At 45.7% G+C, this 23,919-nt stretch overlaps 1 protein-coding gene across 3 annotated transcripts in view; it reads right to left on the reverse strand.

The window, feature by feature from the left end:
• Nucleotides 1–23,919, reverse strand: part of KIF26A (kinesin family member 26A) — a 240,406-nt gene that overhangs the window by 60,502 nt on the left and 155,985 nt on the right. For all 3 annotated transcript variants that reach the window (XM_053282826.1, XM_053282825.1, XM_053282827.1), the window contains one exon: nt 7,880–8,063. In XM_053282826.1, coding sequence (XP_053138801.1) covers nt 7,880–8,063 — 184 coding nt within the window. The remainder of the gene's footprint in view (nt 1–7,879; nt 8,064–23,919) is intronic.

A 23,919-nucleotide genomic window follows, 5' to 3' on the forward strand; every position in this document is an offset into this window, starting at 1 on the left:
ATACTGCAGAGAAGCAGTAGATGATGAAAGGGTTAAGCGCACGTGCAAGTGCATGCACACATACATATGCATGCACACATACCCTATACTGCTTTTCTATTCTAAACTGCCCCCTTGTGAAGTTGGTTTTCTTTAGGAAAGGAGTCTATCAGGGTTTTGCTACATGCCTTTGCATGTATGGGGCAGCTTGACTCTTTCACAATTCCTAAACACATGTTCCCAATCCCTTAAAACAGCCTCCATGAAAAGATTTATGTAAGCCCTATCCACATGTTATATTCAACACACAGTGTGCAGAGCACACACAGTACAGTTATTCACACATTAAGCTAAATGCCTGTACAGCAGCATACTTTTTATCTGTAACCAACATTTGCAGGACCTGTACCTAGGTTCATGTCTAGAATGAACACATGTATACTCATTCACACAAAAACATACACATGAGTCCAAGCATAATATGCGTTATGAAGATGATACTGTCGTGCTAGCAGACAACATAACCAATCTGCAAAATCTTTTGGAATTCATAAATGAAGTCAGTGTAGAATATAAGTTGAGAATGAATTTGAGAAAAACAAAGTACATGGTCATCAGCAAAGGACCATTGCAACTAACAATCAACAACACTTGAATGGAAAGAGTTTCACATTATAAATGCTTGGGAACATGGTGAATGAACACAATGACAGCACACAAGAAATAAACACCAGGATTGAAATGGCAAGAGTGGCTTTTGTAAAAATGAAACATCTGCTCTGTAACAGAGATTTCAGTATAGAACTGAAAATTTACATGGTGAGGTGTTACATCTATTCAGTCTTGCTTTACGGAATGGAAGCTTGGATGCTTAAAAAACAGAATATGAACAAACTAGAATCTTGTGAGCTCTGGATATATCAACATACATTAAGAATATCATGGGTAGACAGAATTACCAATGAGGAAGTTTTGAGAAGAATGGCAAAAGAGAAAGAGCTAATTAAGATCATTAAAAGAAGAAAATTTGAATATTTTGGCCATGTTATTAGAGTGGAAAAATACTCCTTACTGCAGTTAATTGTGCAGGGAAAGATTAAATGAAGAAGTAGTGTTGGAAGATGAAGAACATCCCGGCTGAAAAATTTGCAGGAACGGTTTGGAGGCACATCCTTGCAACCTTTTAGAGCAGCAGCATCCAACGTCAGAATAGCCTTAATGATAGCTAACGTCCGGGAGGAGATAGCACCTGAAGAAAAAGAGTCCAGGCACCTGAATGCAAATACAACATAACAGGGCGGTTCACATGATTGGCATAGGGTAGGAGAAGCCTCCTACCCTACTGGGGAGCTGGCTATGCTCCCAATCTTTGATAGTTTGTTAAATAAAAACAAGATCAGAGTGAGGGAGCTTGATTGTCAGTCAAGCTCAGGTGGGTAGTTCAAGCGCGCCCTACCAGATTCCACCCCACCTTCTTAACGAGGTGAATGGGGAAATTGTCCTATCCAGCTGGGACTTGACTGACGATCAAGTTCCCCACCTCCAACCTTGTTTTATCTAATGCACGACTGAAAATAGGGAGTGCACTCAGCTCCCAAACTAGAGTAGGAGACTTCGCCTACCCTAATACCGATAATGTGAACAACCCTAATGTCTCAACAGGGCTGTTATGTCACTAAGATATGTACTTCATGCCTTGATTTTGCCATTTATTATTTTATTTATGGATATGGAAACTGTGAATACTGGGTCATTGAGGCAGTGGGATCATGGGGGTTAGGTTCCCAGAGGCCTGAAAATGGGGGGGACGGGACACATGGAAATAAGGTTTAAGCGGGCAGAATAGTGCCCTACCATGCTCTGCGGGCCTCCAGCAATCTAGCAATGCCACCCAGAAGCCAGAAATAGTCTGTTTTTCAGCTTTCCCCCCTGTGACGTTTCACGGAACTTATAGAGCAAATGAGCCACAAAATTGCTCTATTTCACAAAATGGCAGCCGGAAATTACCTTCGCAGTCATTTCTGGCTGTCTCTGAACCGCAGATAGATGGAATTAACACCTTGTGCGGGGGGGCTTTTCCATGTATGTCAGGTGTCAATCTCTTGACCACAGATACGTGAAACTGCAGGTGTTCAGTCTGTGAATACAGAAGTTATCCTGTACTCTCCTGCTGCAAGGCCTCCAAATTGCTAATCATAAGAACATAAGAACAGCCTTGCTGGATTAGGCCCAAGGCCCATCTAGTCCAGCATCCTGTTTCACACAGTGGCCCACCAGATGCCGCTGGAAGCCTACAGGCAGGAGTTGAGGGCATGCCCTCTCTCCTGCTGTTACTCCCTTGCAACTGGTACTCAGAGGCATCCTGCTTCTGAGGCTGGAGGTGGCCTATAGCCCTCCGACTAGTAACCGTTGATAGACTTCTCCTCCATGAAGTTATCTAAACTCCTCTTAAAGCCACCCAGGTAGTTGGCTGTCACCACACCTTGTGGCAGAGATTTCCACAAGTTGATTATAAGTTGTGTGAAAAAGTACCTCCGCTTCTTGGTCCTAAATTTAAAAGCTCATCGAGAGAGTGACTAACGTAGAAATGGGGCAAACTACCCTGAAAGCTGGTGAGGGCTGAGGATTTGGCCCTTCGTAGAGTGCCCTTCTGGTAAATCTCCTTGCTGAAAAAGGCAGTGAATTAGCTTCCCTGAATTCATTCTGCCACAGCTCTGCTTAAAACATCCTCCTGGAATGCTCACAGTTCTGAAGTTTAAAGTGCTAGCCTTTTCTCTAACTCAATCACAGAGCAAGCTTTCATCTGACAAGGTAATTTAGAGATACATACACTGGGGGAAAATTCTTGCAAGTTGTAATATGTTGCTTTAGTTCTTGGGCTCTGTTAGTAGATTTTTTAAAAGACATTATTTCACCAGAGGAAAAGAATCCAGTGAGTGACAGCCATCTAATCAATGGGGGCCTAATTTGCTAAAGAAGAACATATGTTTAGATTTCACACTCCAACCAGAGAAATTCCCCACCACCACCCCGATTGGCTTTTCTGCATGTATGTTTGTATAGTCAACAATCATCTCTTCAAACACTGCGAGATCTTAGGTACTGCAAAGAAGGATTGCTGCAATGGAAATCCAGGAGCTTTGCAATACTATCCTGGACTTACAGCCACTGGGCAGGGATAATATTTATTTAACATATTTTTATACCACCCCATACGCAAGTCTCTGTTTTATTTTTGGTAATTAAAACATTAGCACAATTAAAACAGTTTAAAATACAGATAAAAACTCTAAAACTTAAAGCTTTAAAACTATAAACTAAAAGCCTGACTAAATGGGTGTGTCTTCAGGTCCTTCTTAAAACAAGCAGAAAAGTGGAGGCTCCAATTTCGTTAGGAGGCATGTTCCAAAGTCCTGGGGCAACCCTCGAAAAGGCCCCGTTTCGAATCGCCACCAACCGAGCCGATGGCAACCATAACTGGACCTCCCCAGATGATCTTAATAGACAGTGGGGTTCATGAAGAAGAAGGCATATTCTTAAATACCTTGGTCCCAAGCCATTCAAGGCTGTATAGGTAATAACCAGCACTTTGTATTTCATCCAGAAACATATTGGCGGCCAGCATAGTTCTTTTAAAATGGGTGTAATATAATCTCTTTGGGTAACCCTGGAAAACAACCTGGCAGCTGCATTCTTTGCCAGCTGCAGTTTCCGGACTACGTACAAAGGCAGCACAACATAGAGTGCATTGCAGTAGTCAAGTCTGGATATTACCAGCATATATACAACCGTTTTAAGGTTGCTTATCTCCAGAAATGGACGTAGCTGGTGTATCAGCCGAAACTTACAGAAAGCTCTCCTAGCCACTGCCTCAATCTGAGAGACAAGAGAGAGGTTTGGGTCCAGAAGTATTCCCAGGCTATGTGCCTGCTCTTTCTTGGGGTGTATAACCCAATCCAGAATAGGCAGATCTAAACAACTTCCTAAGTTCTGACCTCCCACAATAAGTACCTCTGTCTTGCTTAGATTACACCTCCTTTTGTTTCCCTCATCCATCCCATTACCGCCTCCAGGCAGCATTTAGGGAAGTGATACCATTTCCTGATGAAGTTGGTATGGAGAAATAGATCTGGGTGTCATCAGCATATTGATAACACCCAGCACCTTGTCCCTGTGCTTTCATGTAGATGTTAAAAAGCACTGGAGATAGACGGGGACTCTGAGGGACCCCATACAATAGGACTCATTTTGAAAAGCAACAATCTCCAAGCAACACCATCTGGAACCTACCAAACAGGTAGGAGTAGAACTCCCAACTCCTTCAGACGCCACAGAAGGATATCATAGTTAATGGTACTGAAAGCCTTCAAGAGATCCAAAAGGATCAACAGAGTCACACTCCCCCTGTCAATTCCTAATTGGAGATCATCCAACAGGCTAACCAAGACAGTCTCAACCCCACAGTCCACCTGAAAGCCCATTTGAAACAGGTCCAGATAATCTGCTTCTTCCAAGACAGCCTGGAGCGGAGACTCCACCATCCTTTCAATCGTCTTGCCCAACCATGGGAAGTTGGAGACAGGCCTATAATTGCCTAATTCTGAGGGATCCAATGCAGGTTTCTTCAACAGTGGTCTAATAGTTGCCTTCTTGAGACAAGGAGGCATCCTATCCTCCCTCAGAGAAGCATTAATGACCTTAACAAGACCCTCTCCAATGACCTCCCTGATAGATCGTATAAGCCATGTTGGGCAAGGATCAAGAAGACAGGTAGTAAAGCAAAGAATCCCAACAAGCTTGTCCACATCCTTAGGAGTCACAAACTGACATTGATTTAACTATACAAGAGTAGCTGCTGGACACCTCTACAGTAGACTCTGCAGTAACTGTAGAGTTTAGTTCAGCTCGAATATGATAAATTTTATCTGGGGGGTGGGGTGGGGGGTTAAAAACACTGCAACAGGTAACTGATGGATCCAAATAATCATTCGAGGAAGGAGGGGCATGTACGAGCCCCAAACTCTTGATTCACTCAGATTTAAATCCAAGCTGGGGAAGAATTCCAGGCTTACCTACCCCTTCCACCCCAATATCCCACTCCCGCTGTAAACCACACTAAGAGGCTGTGCTGGTGGCAGCAGCAATGTTAACCTGGTTGTGATTAAAAGGAAGGAAACATCTCTCCCTCCCTCCTTTCTGCAGCCAACACATGCAATAGCCCTTGGGAAAACTACATTTCCCTCGAGCTATAGGGGCATATCGAGCACCAGATGGAATAGGGAGAGAGAGAGCAATATCTTCCTCCCTCTCACTATGTCTGAAATACCACCACTGCCAGATCAGCCAATATGTGCAGTTTACAAGGAATGGGGTCCAGGGAGTGGGGGATCCGGATGGTAGGGAGGGGAGGACCTGGGTGCTTATGAGGGGAACAGCCTGAATGGATTCAGACTGGCTTGGAAATGAGCTGAACCATTTCACTCTTGAAGGTGGAACTGTAGCTCAGTGCCTTGGCATCTCCAGGTAGGGCTGAGGAAGACTCTTGCCTGAAACCTTGGAGAGCTGCTCCCAACCAGTGCAGACAATATTGAGCTAGATGGACCAAAGGTCTGACTCCGTATAAAGCAGCTCACCTCTGTAACTGTATGCACTGCGAAAGATACTTTTGTAGAAATTAGTGATCAGGATGCACTGTTATTATTTCCCTGTCTTTTGGGTTTTGTTGTTGTTGTTGGTTTGCCTAGAATATATTTAAAATAAAATAAAATAAAATAAAATAAAATAAATAGAAGCAGGAGGGTTTTGAGGAACGGGGTGGATTTTATATATTGCATAAAGCTGAGTGAGAGAAATATTGAACTATGCTGAAAGACTCATCAGTTATGTTTCTATATCTTAATGAATGTTTGTTTAAAAAATGCTACCCTGTCTGAAAAACTATTAACAAACAAAAAGCAGCCAATCTGACATGAGTGTAATAGGGGAGAGTTTGTCCATCACTACCTGTGAATCTCCAAAACATGCCAGAGTGAGGAATCTACACCAGTGTAGAACCACACCTGCACTAGCCATATATACTAGAAGCAGTAAGACCCTTAAATTAGTGAGGTGTTATAAGCAGAGCACTCAAGACGCACAGCCACAGAGTTTCTCTTACTCTCCTGTCCCCATACAATTAGAGGGGAAACTTTTCTAACCACATTTCAAATATACGAAGAGAAGTCAACATTAATTCTACTGTTCATTCCCTGGAATCCCCAGAAACCATCACAAAGGAAGGACAAAGCCATCCATATTTTGCACCATTCCTTTGGCCCTAGCTTTTCTCTTGCTCTGAGAACTGTTTGATCACGCAAAAATGTGATGTAGAATATCAATGACATGAAAGCTTCTTGACCTCAGTATTAATTTGTATGATCACTCAGGGGGGATTTGCTCAAAGCTCTCTTAGGCACTTTAGTACCTCCCTGAAAAGGAAATTGGCAGTCACCTGTATCATTAAGTATTCAAAAGCAGCATTGAGTGCTTTCCAAACATTGGGAGTGTGAAGTCAATGCTGAAGAATTTCAGCTGCAAGACACAGCACTTGAGAGAAACTTCAACTTCGTGAGTCTGTGCTTAGGAAAAAATCCCATCTTACTTTTTGAGGACCCAGGAGTACTACTGCAAGTTACTCCAGAATCTAAAACACATAGAGCCCTTTCTCACAATCTGTGAGAAGGGCTTGAAGGGGTGAGACGCCTCGAAAAGCTTACCTCCCCTGTAGACGATCCTCTCCTCGTTGCTGGGTGAGTGGATTGTCCGGCCAGACAATTATGGGCTGCTGCTGGTAGCAGGGAGCTTCAGGGGCCAGGAGGCCCGCAATACTCCCATAATGCACCACACAAGTGCATTATGGGGAGTTTGTTGACCCTGGCTGGGAAGCTGCTGGTGTGTGGGTGCCCTGCGCACCAACACATGATCACTTAAAGGTAAAGCTGTGCCAGTGAGTTGGTGTCCAGCCATGTGGTTTTCTCTGGTAGAATACAGGAGGGGTTTACTATTGTGCAGTATGAGATGATGCCTTTCAGCATCTTCCTATATCGCTGCTGCCCAAAATAGGCATTTCCCATAGTCTGGGAAACATACCAGCGGGGATTCGAACCAGCAAATAATAAACAGCCAGTCTGGTTTCATGATTAGAATCTTGGACTAAGACCAGGAAGACCTAAGTTCAAATTCCTATTCAGCCACGAAGCTCACTGAGGTCGTTCATAATACGTGTGAGTGAGGCAGTGGTGCAGGGTAGGATTGCACCTACCTTCCCTCCAGATGATCCTCATCATCTTCTTGGCAGAGCTGCTGGCACACCCACACAAGCGGCACCGCTGGGAGAAATGTGGCAATCTGGAGGCCAGGGAAACACAGCCTGGCCTCCAGAAATCCCACAATGCACCGTGGCAGGAGATGCAATCCCCACAAGCCGGGCGCTCTAGGCAAAGTCAGCCCTAGCAGACACACAACCAGGTACCCCGGTAATTGCCTGGGTAAAATACTCGGGCTACCCAGTGGGGCCCAATCCCAGCACTCTACACAAACAGTCCAACCCAGGTAGGGAACACAAATGTAAGTCTATGTAGGTCAAAACCACTTCCCCTAGCCTCAGCAGAGCATCTCCTGCACCTTTCTTTTTTCCTGGGAGTCCTTCAAAACATTTAAAACTTATAATCGATGCAAGTTTTGGGCGGTATAGAAAGATTTTAAATACATAAAATAAATAAATAAATAATCGGCTCCTGCAAACAGGAACTGTTTTGTACTTTTGTACAAACATTTTTGTACTGTTTTGTACTTTTGTACAACATTTGTACTTTCACAGTTATTTTGCGAGGGGACATAAGAGATGGAGGTCTCCAAATACCTTTCCAATCCCCGGGTTGTCCTTGACTTTTGACACAGCTCTCAAAAGGCATGGCGGTGCTGGAGGAGGACACATCTGCAGGATGCCACTGAAGTTAGTGGCATAGATGGAGAAGTCGTGGGAATGCAGCAAAGGTGTGTGATGCTTCTTTCTCTTTGAGGACAGGTTAAGTTTCTGGGCGGCTCTGAGCAAAGCAAGATTGAGAGAGAAAAAGGACAACGTTATGTGTCAGGAGCAATGTAGGCCGGTTAAGCAGATGCTCAGCGCCATCACAGCCTGTTTAACAAATCAAGCCATTTCATTCTCTAATCAGATTTCATAAGAGTGGGATGCCAGGAGACTAATAAAAGGAAGCAAGGGCCAAAATATGGCTGGCAAGATAGTCACATTTTACCCATCCCCAGAAGAATTTCAATTATATCCTAACATTACTTTTCTTAAAGTGGGTGGTGGGCGGTGGGGGTGGGAGTGGGGGAACGGGACGACGACTTCATTGGCAACAGCTTAGTAGAAGGACCAAAGGATGCCAAAATCCACGTCATAAAATGCTGAAATCATCCCCTTGTCGTTCGCAGGCCCAGATGGGCTTTGCTGCAGCAAGCATTTCCATGCAAGTTATATTTTGTACCCTAACAAGTTAAGAGACGCAGAGAAATTACTTTTGGCTGTGCCACAAGCCACTTGGGCTGTGAGGTTTACCAGAGTCGGATGCATCAGAAAAGCAAAAAAAAGAAGAAGAAGAAGCAAAACAAAGCCAGGAAACTCCTTTGAGAAATATATTCTGACCTGAAATTCTGGGCACAGCTTGGCAGCAAAAATCCCACCACGCTCAATGGGATTTAGGGCAGCTTCAGAACTGCAAGATGGGTGGTTAACTTCACTCTTCCTCATAAAAGAAAAACCCTCTTTAGGGACACCAGTTTTGAAACGTGTAATGTTCAATGCACAAAAGATGGACAGACAGACAGACACACACTCACACATCAATCACCGAGGGAGGAGCAATAATTGGGGGCGGATGTGCAGCTCGATAAGCTCAGTGACAGGTTCAGTCTTTGGCATCTGCATGCAGGGCTGGAAAAGACTCCTGTCTGAAACTCTGGAGAGCCACTGCCAGTCAGTGTAGAGCAGACCAGGGGTTCTCAATGTTGGGTCCCCAGGTGTTATTGGATTTCAACTCCCATAATCCCCAACCAAAGGCCACTAGGGCTGGGGATGATGGGAGTTAGTCCAACAACATCTGGGGACCCAACATTGAGAATCCCTGGAGTAGACAGTGAGGCTCTTCTCATGATCACAGAGAAGAGCATCTATGAGGTTTGTGAGGAGAGCGGGCTAAGCCCGCTCTCCTCACAGACGACCAGCCAGTTTGCTCTGGGCGGCCACAGCGGTGGCCCACATGACTGCCAGCTCCGTGACGGAACCGGCGGGGGCTGGGAGGATCGGGGGCGCGTGGCCCCCGGAAGCCCCAGTATGCTCTGCGCAAGCACACAGGGCATACCGGAGAGACCCCCAGAGCTGGGAGGCAGCTTTTTGCCTCCCCTCTGGGGGTCTACTCATGAGAAGCCGCGGCACGGAGCCGGCCTACTCACAATTTAAAAAAAAAAAAAAAACAGGTTTGCGTAGTGCTCGCTCTGCAAACCCGGTTTAAGGGGAGGGGTTGTTTGGCAGGTTAATCACTGAGAGGCAACCGGGCTCACCTGCGAGCCCAATGGCTTCCACTATCAGCCGAAATCAGGCTAGGCTCCCCTAGCCCAATTTTGGCTGATCGTGAGAATAGCCTCAGTATGGAGCTTGATAGATCAATAGTCTGATTCAGTATAAGGCAGCTTTGTTAGTTAGTTAGTTAGACGATTTGTACATCACCAAAAAACATGTGTTCTCAAGGGGGTTTACAGATAGTTCATTAATCCCCAACAGCAATGAAAATTTAAATCACAAAATCATAAAGCTATTAAAAGCCAAGGACCAAAAAGGTCTTAACATGTCTTCAGAATTTATTTATTTATTATTTATTATTAAAACTTTTATACCGCCCTTCCAAAAGGCTCAGGGCGGTTTACATTAAAACACCATTAAAATCAGTTAATAATTAAAACAAAAATAATAAAGCATAAAAACAATAATTAACAATTAAAAACATCGTAAAACAACAATTAAATAATCAGAAGAATTTAAAAACAAGTTTTAAAAAGCTGAGAAAGCCTGGTTGAAGAGATGTGTTTGAAAATTGTCAGAGATGGGGAGGATCGTATCTCAGCAGGGAGCGCATTCCACAATCTCGGGGCAGCAGCCGAGAAGGCCCGTCTCTGTGTAGGCACCAAACGAGTTGGCGGCAGCTAGAGACGCACCTCCTCAAGTGACCTCAGTGGGCGGTGGGGCTCACAGCGAAGAAGACGCTCTCTTAAATGATGAATGATGAAAGGTGCTTCTCTTACCTTTCAAGGAAGGACATTCCACAACAGAGCCATGACTGCTTGAAAGGTTTTCTCGTCAGTCATGATCGGCCTAACCCAGGGATCCTCAAACTTGAGCCCCCAGATGTCGTCAGACTACAACTCCCATCATCCCAAACCACAATGCATTTGGCCACTGTGGGTGGGGATGATGGGGCAGGGGGTTGTACTCCAACAACATCTGGGAGACATAAGCGTGAGAACTCCTAGCCTAACTTCATCCAACAATGGCACCCTGAGCAGGGCCTCCAATGCAGATCTTACATTTTAGACACATTCATAGAGGAGGATTCCTTTAACACAGGGGCTTCCAGCCTTTAAAAAAAAAGTATACCCTTTCTCATGTATCCCATAGAAATGTATGTATGTTTGTTTGTTTATCAAACTTATACTCTGCCCAAACTTACATCTCTGGGCGCACGCGCACACACATACATTACAGTTATGAGACAAGCTACTCCAATCACCGGCTTACATTCAAACTAAGCTGCTGCTGCTGCTGCTGCTGCTGCTGCTGCTGCTACTACTACTACTACTACACTATTTATATACCGCTCGTCAACCAAAGTTCTCAAAGCGGTTTACAAAGAAAAAGAAATAATACATAAGAAGCTGTATTCTTCTTCTGCAATGAAAATGTAAATAATACATCAAGAAGATGTCATGAGTACCCCCATCAAAATTAAAAGGACAGGTAAACTGGTTTATGAGTAACTCAATCTAGATGTAAACCAGTGACTGAAGCAGCTCATCTCATAACAGTAACATTTAAATTTGTGTGTGCACAGCTAGGGAGACAGGCTACTTACAGTCACTGGCTGACATCCACACGAGGTTACTATGAATTTGTCCTATGAATTTCAATGGGAGTGAAGGTAAAGGTAAAGTGTGCCGTCGGGTCGGTGTCGCCTCCTGGCGGCTACAGAGCCCTGTGGTTGTCTTTGGTAGAATACAGGAAGCATTTACCACTGCCTCCTCCCACGCAGGATATGATTATGCCTTTCAGCATCTTCCTATATCACTCCTGCCCAATATAGGTGTTTCCCATAGTCTGGGAAACATACCAGCAGGGATTCGAACCGGCAACCTCTGGCTTGCTAGTCAAGCCATTCCCCCGCTGTGCCATTAGGTGGCTTTCAATGGGAGTATTCAGGGCTAATTTTCTGAAGCCGGACAATCTGGCTGAGGGGAGGAGTATGCTTAACTTTGGCATGTAGCCAGCCAATCAGAGGCAGAAGTCTTCATTCTGTTTCCTTCCCTTCCACAATGAATACATTGAGAAGGAGGATGACGACTTCAAAGGCGACTATCTACTATTACTACTGGCCTTATGGGAGGAGAGCTGGTCTTGTGGTAGCAAGCATGAACTGCCCCCTTTGCTAAGCAGGGTCTGCCCTGGTTTGCATTTGAATGGAAGACTACATGTTAGCATTGTAAGATATTCTCCTTAGGGGATTCAACCTCTCTGGGAAGAGCACCTGCATGCTTGCATGCAGAAGGTTCCAGGTTCCCTCCCTGGCATCTCCAAGACAGGGCTGAGAGAGACTCCTGCCTGCAACAACCTTGGAGAAACTGCTGTCAGTCTGCATAGACAATACTGATCTAGATGGACCAATGGTTGACTCAGTATGTGGCAGCTTCCTACCAGTATGTTCCTAGGTATTACTACTCCGATGCATCGGATTCAAGCTAGCAATCCTTGGATGAGGAACAAATAGCACGGCTGCAGCATGGGGAAGCATGCTCCGAGTACCCCCTGGAAGCCCTTTACGCATCTCTAGGGGTACAGTGTTTCCTATTAGGAACCCCTGCTTTAGCAGAACATTTGCCCACTGGAGAGAGGCAGAATCTGTTTGCCGTAAGAAGTAACCTCTCTTTAGTGCAAGAACGAGTTAGCACCAAAAGCTACACACACGTGCAGCATGAAGCGAGGGCCACAGCAAACAGCTCCATTTTAACAGCAGCATTTAATTTACATAATGCTTACATAAACATGATTGACAACTGGCATGAGAACGTCTTGCAATTCTGGGATTCTATTGCTGCATTTTTTGGTCCTCGTTCCTGAAATTACTCTCTATGGCCAAATAGTCGGACTGGAAATGTTTCCTGCTTTATAAATGACATCTCTCATCTTTATGATTAATAGGGAATATTATGCATATTTTGGCTTCCATTATGTGCTGTAACATGGAAATAACAAATAGGGGGGGAAATAGCTCTAGAGAATCTTTTCAAAGCTCTGCGAAGGGATACATGAAATCCTGATAGATTAATGATTGCTTCAATACAGTCTGCAGCTGGAGTCCCCTTGGGAGAAATATATAAAGGAGGAAAGGATGCCAAGATTGAATTTACACATCCAATGCTAATTCAGACACCCAGGCTGAGTGTTAATAGCCAGATATGTTTAACATACACAAGGGAATCAAGGCATGAAAGACATGGGTCAAGTATACTATAAAGGTGTGAGATCTGCCATAAAAACCAAAGCTACAATCCAACACAGTTAAGCACAATCCAGCACACTGACATGTTTGGACTGAACTGCAACTAAGTCTGTGTTGGACTGAAGGCCATATTATAAAATGACTGCCAAATGGCAGTGCCATCTTTACCTTATTTTTACCGTAAATAAAATAAAATAAAATAAAATAAAATAAAATAAAAGTAAAGTAAAGTAAAGTAAAGTAAAGTAAAGTAAAATAAAATAAAATAAGGGAAAAGATTAGGATTTTAATAGAAAATAATACTGGGATATCACTCCCCATTAGATTCACTCTGTCCCTTCTTAAAAATATCATTGATATGCTAAACAAGGATAGAGAATTAACATAACATGTGGCTAGGACTGCAAGAATTGTTTGTGCAAGATACTGGCATCTATCAAAGCCCCACATTTAAAAGGTGGTTCAATAAATGATGAGAGTACTCAAAAGTGGCAGAATTATTAATTCTACACATGTAAAGGAAAAACAAAGAAGACTGGACATCTATTTAAAAAAACCCTGGACTTTGTTTATAAACATCTGTAACAATAACTACGGTATATTGATGTACAAATCTGCATTTTTTTATTATGAACTTACTATACTCTAACTTTTTCTTAAAGGGGAGTAGAGTCAAGTCATTATCATATCTGGGGTTTGGGGGGGAAATGATATTCAAGTCAAACGGTGCCATTCCACATTTGGTATAGAATTCTGGAGCCCATTCTCACTTCCTTGCCAAATTCACTTATGAGCCATGCTTGTATTGTATAAGCAATCTGTATCATCTTTTGGTGATGCCAGAGCAGCCTAATGTGTGCAGCCCTAAGGACTGAGGGTGCACCTTGACCTTCAGTGATGCATTTGCTCTCTAACAGAGAGCACTTCTGGAGTGCCGAGGGTGCTGAAAAATATTTGTGCTCTTGCTCAAGACCACCTGTGCTTCTGGGTGAGCATGGAGAGGTGCCAGGGCTAGCACTGTGCGGACGCTCCTAACAGGAATGCCCACATTAGGTTGCTCTGGATGTCAGCCACTGTGTGCTAGGGATGTGCACGGAACCGGGCAGGGGAAGTTCAAAGGCAGGGGGTGGGGTTGACTTTAAGGGTGCGGGAAGGTGCACTTACCCCTCCCTCCGCTTGGCCCCCACCAGCACTCCACTGCAAACTGGTCCGGCAGGGCAGGAGCGTACCTCCCTGCCGCCCCATCTGCTCCTCGGACCGGGAGTAAGCGGAAGTACCTGGTGCATGTGCGCACACACTTCACACACTTCTGCTTACTTCCGGACCAGTTTGCAATGGAGTGCCCATGGGAGGAAAGCTGAGGGAGGGTTAAGTGTACCCTCCCCCGCTTTTAAAGTCACACACACACACCCGCCTTTGAACCGGCAGAAACGGCGGTCATTTGAATCAGTTTGGAGGCCCATGAAGGGCCTCCGAACCGGTTCTGTGCACATTCCTACTGTGTGCTAACCCTATCTTTTGTTCCTCAGACACTCTTAGAAAATGACTATTGATGTTGCCTTAAAACTAAAAAAAAAACATCACACACACACACACACACACACACAAACAGCTAGAGCCTTTAGCCTGAAACAAATATTTTAGTCTAAACTAAGAACTTCTGAAATTCAAATTGGCAGCTGAATTTTCTTCAAAAAGTTCACTGATGCAGATGAAAAACACATGCTGAGTGCTCAAGCAGTTACATACATCTGCTATTTTTGTGCTTGCCTTGGTGGTCTTAGGCAGTTCATGCTTATGGGAGATTGGATGCCTGGTTCATGTGCTATGGGGAGAATCCCCCATTTTGCACACCAGTGCTCAACCTATGGTGTACACTGGCCCTTACTCAACATCAACTTCTCACATATCCATGGCCAGGCAACGGAGACCCAACTGCAGTTTACAAAAGAGTTTCGGCCATTGTGTTTAAAGGAGCCATTTTGTGGCTCTTTTGTTTACTAAAACATTCCCACAACCTTTCCTGGAAAATTGGCTGAATTGGGGGTTTGGGGTGGGGACACTGCTGGACAGCTGGAGACCTGAAGAGCATGGTACGTTATTTCCTTTCTCTTATTTCTGCCTTTTAAGGCACTTTTTTGCCCTCCGGGAACCTAACCGTACCCCCACCCCGTTGCCATTCCCACTGACTTCAGTTCTCTTTATCTGCTGCTCTGTTTTATCCACGGTTGTAGACGAGAACGGAACCCGTGCGGATAATGAGGTCCACCTCTACTGAGATTAGACATATGGAAACATCGCGTTGGAATTGGCTCTCTCTCTCTTTTTCTTGGAGAAAAATAATAAGCAGGATCCATCAGAACTCTGGGATGCTGCCAAGGGGTTATCCCCAAAGAAGTCTCACACAGAGCGACATGGGGATGCTCACCAAGCATTACACCAGAACTGACAGTGAACAGGAAGAAAAGTGAGCTAGGGTTGTGGTCAAGGCATGAAGTACAACAAGACAGCAATTGAATCAGAGGGCTTCTTTGTCTTCCCACATAACCATTACTTAACTTCTGCCCTTCCCTTTATGTCTCTCTTTTCTTTCTCCCCCCACCCACCCTCCCCCAATGACTAAAGCCTGGGAGCCTTTCTGTGACAGGGACCAACCAACTATTTTTGTACAATTAGGGTGTGCCAGTACAAGGCTTTCTGGGGGGATCACACAGTGTCATGCAACGCATTCAGTTCATTTAATCCTTGGAAGACTCATGGGTCTCCTGCCCAAAAAGTGGGAAAAGTTCCCATGGTGATGTCTTTTGATTTGGCCCAGGACACTGAAATAGGGCAGGTCATTAAAACGTTATCAGCAGGCTGTCAAAACTGAAGAGTAAATATGAAGTCTAACATTTTCACAGTATGTGATCATATTGACCAGCATATTGAGACGTGATTTTTGGGTGGTATAAAAGTGTGTTAAACTAACTAACTAACTAACTCAATCACTCAGTCAATCAATCAAACCCAGGGCTTCTTTATACAGCAGCTGACATCCTACATACAACTAGACTGTAGTGTTCCCTGTAACAGAGGTTCCCAGATGTTGCTGACTACAATTCCCATCATCCCCAGATACAGTGCCCTTTGGCTAGGGATTGTGGGAGTTGAAGTCAACAACTTCTGGGAATCTCTGTTACAGGGAACACTGGTGCATATCTAATGGTGGGCCAATGCAGCTGCACACACAGGAACAAACCATTTTTCACTTATTCCTCTTCCCTCCAGAAGCACTCCCTGCGACCCTTGGGGACCTACTTCTGCAGGGAGCACCACTTCCAGGGGAAGGAGAGACCAGCAAAAAATGGCTTGCCTCCACATGTGTGCACAGTGCAACTCTGCATTACTAAACCGTGCAGAGGCAGGTTCATCCTGTGCCTCTACACCATTCGGCAGGATGTCAGTCGACATGCTTTTCTCATGTGTACCCCTAAGATGGTTGAAGTCTCCATGTGAAAATGTAGACTGTGAATGCAACAAGAAGGTGTTTGCAAACACACGTATGACACAGGTATACCCATCACTGAACCAAGATTTCCTATGGCTCCTTGTTGAGTGGCAAACCCAGGTTAGCTGTAGCTCAGTGGTAGACCTTCTTTGCATGCAGAAGGTCCCAGGTTCAATTCCTGGCATATCACCCGAGGGGGAAATGTCTCCCTGAAGCTCTAGAGAGCCGCTGCCAGTCAGAGCAGGCAATATTGGACCAGACGGACCAATAGTCTGACTCTACAGATGGCAGCTTCCTATGTCCCAAGAAATGGTGATGAGATAGTATGACATCACCATATTGATTCGTTTCATTATATCTGTAATACCTGCAGCAATCATTCAACAGGAGATTAACTTAATGCTTTGCATTGTGGATAGCACCCTTCCTTCCTCACAGGAATATGAAGAAAGGCAAACAGTAGAAAATGTGCCAGATGAGACTACCCATGTCCACATAGGGTTCTAGGAAGCAGAAACAGGGCAAAGCTGAAGCAGCTGTTACAGAGAGTAATTAACACTAAGAAGCACCAAACGGATGCTAATTTTACTTCATCTGCTTTTTTTAAACATATATTGCATACTACAGTGCACAAGAATCCCTATGGGCATGCCCTTGGAACACCCTAAAGCATTTTGAACATGAAAGCATTTGAAGAAGCATCATCTGTCGTCTTACAGGGATGTAGTGCCACTTCTGGGCAAGGAACGTCAGCACCAATGATACTCAGCAGTGGAATCAGGACATGGTTAAAAAAAAAAGGCCTCGCAACTGAAAGAAGATGGAGGACTTGAATAAATGAAATGCAGTGATCAAATCACGATTACCAGTTGCCCAGTGGATCTTGAGTGACCGTAAGAAAGCTAAACCCAAACTATTTACACATCAAAACGCAAGACAGCTGCCCCGTCAGTCTTTTTTTGGGGGGGGGGTCATTATTTTTTGAGCCACTGGACCAACATCTATGAGGCAAAACCACAGCCTCTACCACCCACATTGCTCCTAGCAGCAAAAGCAGCAGCTGTTTTCTTGGTGGCTTTCCTTCAAGGAATTAATAATGCTATACTGTAACCCAAGCTGGCATGGCACTATGCCTGAAACAGCAACAGAGAGCAACCATTTCCCCCAGAGTGCTCGCTAATTCCAGAACATTCTCAGAAGCACCAGCATATGGTGGGAGTCAAGAAGTGCAGAACCCCCTGAGAAATGTCACTAGTTGCACTCTGGTTGGCTTCCCTTGGCATACTTGGGTTGTTTTGCCTGGGCTGGGATGCCCACAGTGTCCTTGGAATCAGGTCAACTGGCCTTGATCAGGGGGATAGTGCACCTCCTTACAAGGTAAGGCTACAATGTCTGGGGCTGTTTAGCTTAGAAAAAAGGCAACTAAGGTAGCAAGCATGACTTGTCCCCTTAGCTAAGCAGGGTCTGCCCTGGTTGCATATGAAAGGGAGACTAGAAGTGTGAGCATTGCAAGATATTCCCTTAGGAGATGGAGCCACTCTGGGAAGAGCAGAAGTTTCCAAGTTCCCTCCCTGGCTTCTCCAAGACAGGGCTGAGAGAGACTCCTGCCTGCAAGCTTGGAGAAGCCGCTGCCAGTCTGTGAAGACAATACTGAGCTAGATAGACCAATGGTCTGACTCAGTATACGGCAGCTTCCTATGTTCCTATGAGAAGCAATCCTCACAATCACGTGAGGAGGCTACCCTCTTCTGCGGGGAGGAAGCCCGAAAGCGCTTCTCACCCCCGCAGACAATCGCAGACAGGGCCCTGGGCAGGTGGAGCAGCAGCACAGATTAGCAGCAGCAATCCTGCTGTCCGCCCACACCTCGCGCGGCAGCTCCAGGGGTCGGGCAAAGGGAAACACCCATCCCCTCTCCTGGAGCCCCAGTAATGCACCACGCAAGTGCACAGCACATTTCTGGAGACACACCCCCTCCAGAGTGTGCCATCCACAGCTGCTTGCACACAATTGGATAACCTGTTTTGGGGGGGCGTGCTCGCACCCAAAACCCAGATTAAGCGGTGGGCTCCATAAGCGGAGTTGCCGCAGAGCCACCGCCTGGAGCTACGTGGCTCCTGTTGGTTCTCACGACCAGCAGGAACCAGGCTAAGGGAGTATGCATGGTGTGGAGAGATGGGATAGGGACAGGTTCTTCCTCTCTCACAACACTAGAACCAGCGGTCGCCCCATGAAACTGATTGCCAGGAGGTTTAGGAAGCACAAAAGGAAGTATTTTTTCACACAGTGCACAATTAACCTATGGAATCCCCAGACATTGTCACGGGATGTGGTGATGGCCACCAGCTTGGGTGGCTTTAAACGGGGCTTAGACAAATTCATGGAGGACAGGTCCATCAATGGCTACTAGTCTTAATGGCTATAGGGTACCTTCATGTTCAGAGGCAGGATGCCTCTGAATACTAATTACAGAGGAGCAGCGGAAAGAGAGGGAGCATGCCTTCATCTCCTGACCGTGTGGCTTTCCAGAGGCAGCCGGTGGGCCACTGTGTGAAACAAGGTGCTAATCTAGATAGGCCTTAGGCTCTGATCCAGCAAGATTGTTCTAAAGTTTGTATGAAATTTCACTGAAGGTGAAATCCAGTGGCAATTCTAAAAGAAGCAGGGGATGGAGCCACTCTGGGAAGAGCAGAAGGTTCCAAGTTCCCTCCCTGGCAGCATCTCCAAGATAGGGCTGAGAGAGATTCCTGTCTGCAACCTTGGAGAAGCTGCTGCCAGTCTGTGAAGACAATACTGAACTAGACAGACCACTGATCTGACTCAGTATATGGCAGCTTCCTATGTCCCTATGTCCCTAAGCCTCCTTGAACATTTCTTGTTGACTGTTCCTTAAATGTGCTTGATTTCTGAGACCATGTCAAATCTCTGCATCAAAATGTTGCAGACACACTTCACATGCACTTGGGTTCATATATACCTCTTCCAGAGGCATTCCAAAGCTGAACATGGGTAACCAGCCAGGAAATCCCTTCCTGGTGCTGTAATGAACAACGCTGGTGATGTAACCAGCAAAGGAGCAAATGTACCTTGTTCATGTACACTGTGGGGACCTCATAAGCTGTTTCAGCAGATTAAGAGCCACATGAAAAGCCATGGGGAAATGTTCCACCAAAAAAAAAGGAAACATGTAAGAAGAACCCTGATAAATCAAAAAGTCCACCCAGAATAGCATCCTGTTTTTGGTCTACCAAATGGTTCTAGGAAACCCTTAAGTAGGATATGATGACAACAGCCCCTTTGAGTCAGCTCACTGGTACAGAACTGGTCCAACCCAGAAAATGACTGGCAGCAGCTCTCTAAGGTATTTACTAGTCACACTAACCAAAGTACTTTTTAAACAGAATTGGTGAAGCCAAGAACATGAGCCTTGCTGGTTCAGACCAATGGTCCATCTAGAACAACATCCAGTTTCTAACAGAGCTTTGCTAAGCAGCATCCACCCTGGTTTGCATTTGAATGGGAGATCACATGTGTGAGCATTGTAAGATATTCCCCTCAGGGGATGAGGCCACTCTGGGAAGAGCACCTGCATGCTTGCATGCAGAAGCTTCCAAGTTCCCTCCCCGGCATCTCCAAGATAGGGCTGAGAGAGACTCCTGCCTGCAACCCCGGAGAAGCTGCTGCCAGTCTGTGTTGATAATACTGAGCTAGATCAGGGCTGCTCAACTTCGGCCCTCCTGCAGATGTTGGCCTACAATTCCCATAATCCCAGGCTATTGGCCACTGTGGCTGGGGATTATGGGAGTTGTAGTTCAAAAACAGCTGGGGGGCCTAAGTTGAGCAGGCCTGAGCTAGATGGACCAATGGTCTGACTCAGTATATGGCAGCTTCATATGCTCTTATGTTCCTAGAGCACGGAAGCAACAGACCTCTCTTGCTGTTGAACTCAAGGAACTAGTGGTCTCTCTCCCGATTACTGCTACCTCCCACCCTGCATCTGATGTTGATGCAGGGGGTGTGGTTAGGGTATGTGCTCTAGTGCACATGTGCTTATTTGCAACAGAGTGGGGCCGCTGGTCGGGGGGGTGTCGTCTTGCGGTTGCTGGTGAGCTTTCTACGCCTGTTTGTGACCTTCATATGTGGGTGCATCTTTGTTCATTGCATGAGAGCAGTGTTAAACTGGATGTTAGCTGTGCTTTCCACTTACAGTTTTTCAGTGATCGTTCATGCACTTCAAAGGGGAGAGTCCGTGGCTGAGCTCTATTCATGCACTTCACATATAATAGGTCTCCTGTTCCATTCTTAGCATCATCTCTGGATGGTATTAGCGGGGCTGGGAAACGCCTCACTCTGAGTTCATGAAGAGCCACTGAAGTTAAGTTTGACAATAATGGGTTGGATAGATCAAAATGTCTGATCTGTTGTAAGGCAATTCCTCATATACTGACAAAGCTAGAGAGGCATGCACCGTTCTTTTCCTTGTGTTTATCTAGTCTTCTCAAAAAGAACTCCAGCAAAAGAAACAAAGCACAGATCTCACCAGCTTGGGCTTCTTTCCCTTCCCAATTAAAGCTTCTGAAATGCCACTGTATCTTATATTCTCCCCTCTGACTGCAAGATCTACTGACTGCATTTTGCTTAACTCTTTTCATCTTTAATAGAAGTTGTCTTTTAAGATGCTCTGGAGAGTTCTTTGCTCATAGCTAGGTGTCACAGCAGAAAATAAAAACTAATATACGGCACATGGAGGAGCCCTCAAATATCAAGTGACAAGGGACGGATCTCTAACCTGCTCTTTCCTCCACACAATTTACAGATTGCCAGGCCGGCCACGGCTGCGCGGAGAAAAGACAAGGCGCTCCCAAAGCCTAGGAAGGCCAATTTAACAAATGCCCTGCACCTCGAGAGCAAAACAGAAGAGCCCATGAGAAAACAAACCCCAGCTATTTAAAAGAAAAACCCATCCGAAACATGGCTCAGGACCTCCGCTACATGCTCCAGAAAAGGTACTGAAATTGCCAAAGGTATAATTGCCAAAGGTATGAGTATGGTCTGACTGCACATGATATAGCTGCATTGCTGAAGCTAAGCAGATCTAGGTCTGTTCAGGGACTGGATGGGTGACCACCTAGGAAACCTAGACAAGCCATCCATAAGGAAAGGAAGGTGGGGTCTAAGTGAATATTGTGAATATTTAGGGAATTAGGCAAAACTGTTGTTATGCCTCTAGCTGTATGCCACCAAGCGTTCCAATTCATCTACAAGTGGGGAAGACGAACACAAGATCCCTCCAATGGCTGTTGCTGGTGTCTATCTTATGTTGCTTTTTTAGATTGTGAAACCTTTTACAGGGAGCCATTTTTAAAATTTATTTATATCTGTGTAAACCGCTTTGGGAACTTTTGTTGAAGAGTGGTATATAAATATTCTTTGCTGTAATCCTCTGGTCTTGTGGTAGCAAGCATGACTTGTCCTCTTAGCTAAGCAGGGTCCACCCTAGTTGCATTTTAATGGGACACTACATGTGAGCACTGTAAGATATTCCCCTCAGGGGATGGAGCCACTCTGGGAAGAGCAGAAGGTTTCAAGTTCCCTCCCTGGCTTCTCCAAGATAAGGCTGAGAGAGATTCCTGCTTGCAACCTTGGAGAAGCCACTGCCAGTCTGTGAAGACAATACTGAGCTAGATAGACCAATGGTCTGACTCAGTATATGGCAGCTTCCTATGTTCCTAATATTTGTAAGAGCAGTGGGACAGGTCTGGACAAACCCTAGCAGCCTTTAGTACATACGCATCTTTTCAGAAAGAAACTCTATAGGGCAGTCGTCTTCACTATTTTTCAAGTGGGGGCCACTCTGGCAAAAAAAACTTTAACTGTGAGAGCCATTTCCCACTGTGCTAGCTTCCGCACAGCACTACACTTTTCTCAGTGGTGGAAGGCCCTTTTAACAGAGAGGGATAGCTCTCTTAAGAGGATAGCTGATCTTGTGGTAGCAAGCATGATTTCTCCCCTTAGCTAAGCAGGGTCTGCCCTGGTTGCATATGAATGGGAGACTTGATGTGTGAGCACTGTGAGATATTCCCCTCAGGGGATGGAGCCAATCTGGGAAGAGCAGAAGGTTCCAAGTTCCCTCCCTGGCAGCATCTCCAAGATAGGGCTGAGAGAGATTCCTGCCTGCAACCTTGGAGAAGCCGCTGCCAGTCTGCGTAGACAATACTGAGCGAGATGGACCTATGGTCCAACTCGGTAAATGGCTCAGGGCAGTTTACACAGAGAAATAATAAATAAACAAGATGGATCCCTGTGGTATTGTTTTATTTATTTATTTATTTATTTATTTGATTGATTGATTGATTGATTGATTGATTGATTTCTATACCGCCCTTCCAAAAATGGCTCAGGGCAGTTTACACAGAGAAATAATAAACAAACAAGATGGATCCCTGTCCCCAAAGAGCTCCCAAATCTAAAAAGGAAAATAAGACAGACACCAGCAACAGTCACTGGAGGTCCTGTGCTGGGGGTGGATAGGGCCAATTACTCTCCCCCTGCTAAATAAAGAGAATCACCACGTTAAAAGGTGCCTCTTTGCCAAACTAGCAGGGGTGCCTCCATGTAAGTTCCTAGGTTCCGAAGAACTGTGTGGGCACAGCAATGGAAAGGGCTACATTCTCCATCACTCCAGGCAGACCTTCTATGGAATTCTCTGCCATGGGATGTGGTGATGACCCCCAGCTTGGATGGCTTTAACAGGGGCTTAGACAAATTCATGGAGGGCTAGTCTGAGGGCTATAGGCCACCTCCAGCCTCAGAGGCACGATGCCTCTAAATGCCAGTCACATGCGAGCAACAGCACAGCAGGAGAGAGGGCACGATGCCACCTTTTGCTTGTGGGCTTTCCAGAGGTATCTGGTGGGCCTCTGTGTGAGACAGGATGCTGGACCTGATAGGTCTTGGGCCTGATCCAGCAGGGCTGTTCTTATGTTCTAAGATGGTGCTGGGGCTCAAAAGGGCCCTGTTTCCCTTAAGGGAGCCCCACTGGTGCTGGGCAAACACAGTGCTCCGCGGTGAGAATCGTCGCCTCCACAGGGTGCCAGGGGACTGTGTAGAGCAGTGTTTCTCAACCGCCGGTCCATGGACCGGTGCCAGTCTGTGAGGAGTTGAGTGCTGATCTGTGCTGGTCCATGAAGAATTAATCCAACCCCACAAAACAATTTCAAACTGGTGGGGGCCACTGCTGTCAGGAGCTCTCCAGAGCTCATTTCTAGGCAGGCAGCCCTTGCTGCTGGGATAACGTTCATTTCGAGGAAGCTAAATGAGTGTTATCCCAGCAGCGAGGGCTGCCTGCCTAGAAATTAGCTCTAGAGAGCTCCTGGTGGCACCCGCCCCCCATTTGAAATTGTTTTGGGGGGTGCCTGGGGGTTAGGGTGTGAGGGGATGACCCCTGTTACTAACTGCTGGTCCAGGAAACTGCACACAAAGAATGTACCGGTCCATGGCTCCAAAAATGTTGCGTAATGCTGGCGTAGAGCCAGCGTGGTGTAGTGGTTAGAGTGCTGGACTAGGACTGGGGAGACCCGAGTTCAAATCCCCATTCAGCCATGAGACTTGCTGGGTGACTCTGGGCCAGTCACGCATCTCTCAGC

The sequence above is a fragment of the Hemicordylus capensis genome, chromosome 1, assembly GCF_027244095.1.
Source record: "Hemicordylus capensis ecotype Gifberg chromosome 1, rHemCap1.1.pri, whole genome shotgun sequence".
Lineage (NCBI taxonomy): Eukaryota > Metazoa > Chordata > Lepidosauria > Squamata > Cordylidae > Hemicordylus > Hemicordylus capensis.